At 38.1% G+C, this 1922-nt stretch overlaps 1 protein-coding gene across 1 annotated transcript; it reads right to left on the bottom strand.

Annotated features, from left to right (window-relative positions):
- Window positions 1-867: 867 nt before the first annotated feature.
- Window positions 868-1530, bottom strand: LOC144450046 (ras-related protein Rap-2b-like). The gene has a single exon (XM_078140612.1). It carries the CDS (start codon window positions 1528-1530, stop codon window positions 868-870), a length of 663 nt encoding a protein of 220 aa, XP_077996738.1.
- Between the last annotated feature and the right edge of the window lie 392 nt (window positions 1531-1922).

Below are 1922 nucleotides of genomic sequence, written 5' to 3'. Positions count from 1 at the left end.
TGTAGCATGCATACTTTCAATCAATCTTATAATGGCTTTCTATAAACAAAAGTCAATTATATTCTTGCCAATGATTTTCAGAAAGTTATAATAGTAGCTAATATGTTGATTTCTATAATTGCTTTACAATATCTTAAGCATTTTTAAGGAAATGCACACGCAAATTCCCCACAAGCATAACTCTAAATGTACGCCGGTGTAAGAACACTGTTACTCGTTTCTCTGGTACAATGGTATATACGAGAGCGGAGATCTACATCACACAGTATCGCTAGGAGAGAAATCACTGTTACGTTAGTGTAACTCTCCCTTAGTGTTACATCGGAGTATGTACACTAGCGCTACACTGTCGAGGCTACACAAAGTACCTGCAGAGGAGGCATGCAGCAGACCATCAGTGTAATTCTACATCTATGTACCACTAGCAGATAAACCACAGTTACACGAGTGTAACTCACCTCCTGTATGTAGTACATCGAGGGGGGGGGGATTTGCGTGTGTGATTCTTTGCAAAAATTCTGTATAAGAAAAACACTCTGGTTACAAGGTTTTACTCAATTACATTGAAAGGCACAACTGTAGTACGAGCGATTTGATGCACGGCAAACATTTTGGCATTTTGCAATAAATATGGTTATCATAAAGGTAATGATACTACATTCATGAATCTCTCCAAATTATGACTAAAATCCTGATTTAGAAAAATATCACAATAAATGAATTACCAGTAAGTGTTCTCTTATGACCTGGCGTAGTTAATATACATGTATGTCTTATAAAATCTGGGTAATGATATACAGTTTTTTCTACTCATTGAAAACGCGTTTGTCAAACAATGATCTTTTCCTTTCATGTTCAAATGCTGAGTCATGAAATAACACACACGTTTCTGCTTTGCTTTTGTAGTTGTGCGGATCGAACGCTGTCTGGACACAATTTCCGTTGTCTTTGTAGAATTGAGTTTGTTACATGACCTGGAAGTTTTACTGACTTAAATATTTGTTCAAATAGATCTTCAATGTTCGAGTTCGTCTTAGCAGATGTTTCGATGTACTGCAAGTCCCAGTCACCCGCTAGCAAATCTGCAAAAGCGTAATTTACCTGCCTGTCATCTTCAAGGTCTGATTTGTTGCCAACAACGATGATAGTCGATTCATTCTTCTTGTCTCCGTCAAGAATCAGATTTCTCAGCCGTACTATTTCTTCGAAGGAGTCTTTATTGGTGACTGAATACACGAGGACGAATACATCACCAGTTTCGATGTAGATTTTCTGCATTGCAGGGAAGGAGAACGAACCAGACGTGTCGAGAACCTCAAGGTGTAGTCTATGCCCGCTGATGTTGAAATCTTGAGCGTGCATTTCTTCAACTGTCTCCTTGTGTTGTTCACTGAATTTACCATACAGGAATCGTGAGATAATCGATGACTTGCCAACGCCTGTTGCACCCATGACCACTAAACGTTTGCTCTCTTTCAAATTCAATCCGTCGTCGGGGATCTTAGCTCTGAGAGATCGACTTCTTGGCATTGTTAGGTACGGGAGTAGCTTGCTGCGATGTGTACAAGTCAGGGAGGTGACCAAATAATGTAATGTGTCTCTATAGAGACCCCTTTTTATTCTGTAACAATCGTTGCTTCATATCACAAACGTGACATGTAAGTCGAGTATGCGCAAATTCTACGAATGAACCACGTGCACATCTTAGCTAATATGGTTATATATACATCAAGGACAGCAGGAAGCGCTTTCTCTTCACTGATCGTGAAATTTCAATTTCAATTTCCCTTTTTGTTTTTCAAAAAGAGGAAAATATTTGATCATCTTACACACATGCATACACAAGAACAACCAATTTGAATTTCATCCTATAAATAAATCGTAATATTTATATGTACTATATTTGTTCGTTATCATTTTTT

This window comes from Glandiceps talaboti, chromosome 19 (assembly GCF_964340395.1).
Source record: "Glandiceps talaboti chromosome 19, keGlaTala1.1, whole genome shotgun sequence".
NCBI lineage: Eukaryota > Metazoa > Hemichordata > Enteropneusta > Spengelidae > Glandiceps > Glandiceps talaboti.
This window is presented reverse-complemented; position numbering and strand designations above follow the sequence as displayed.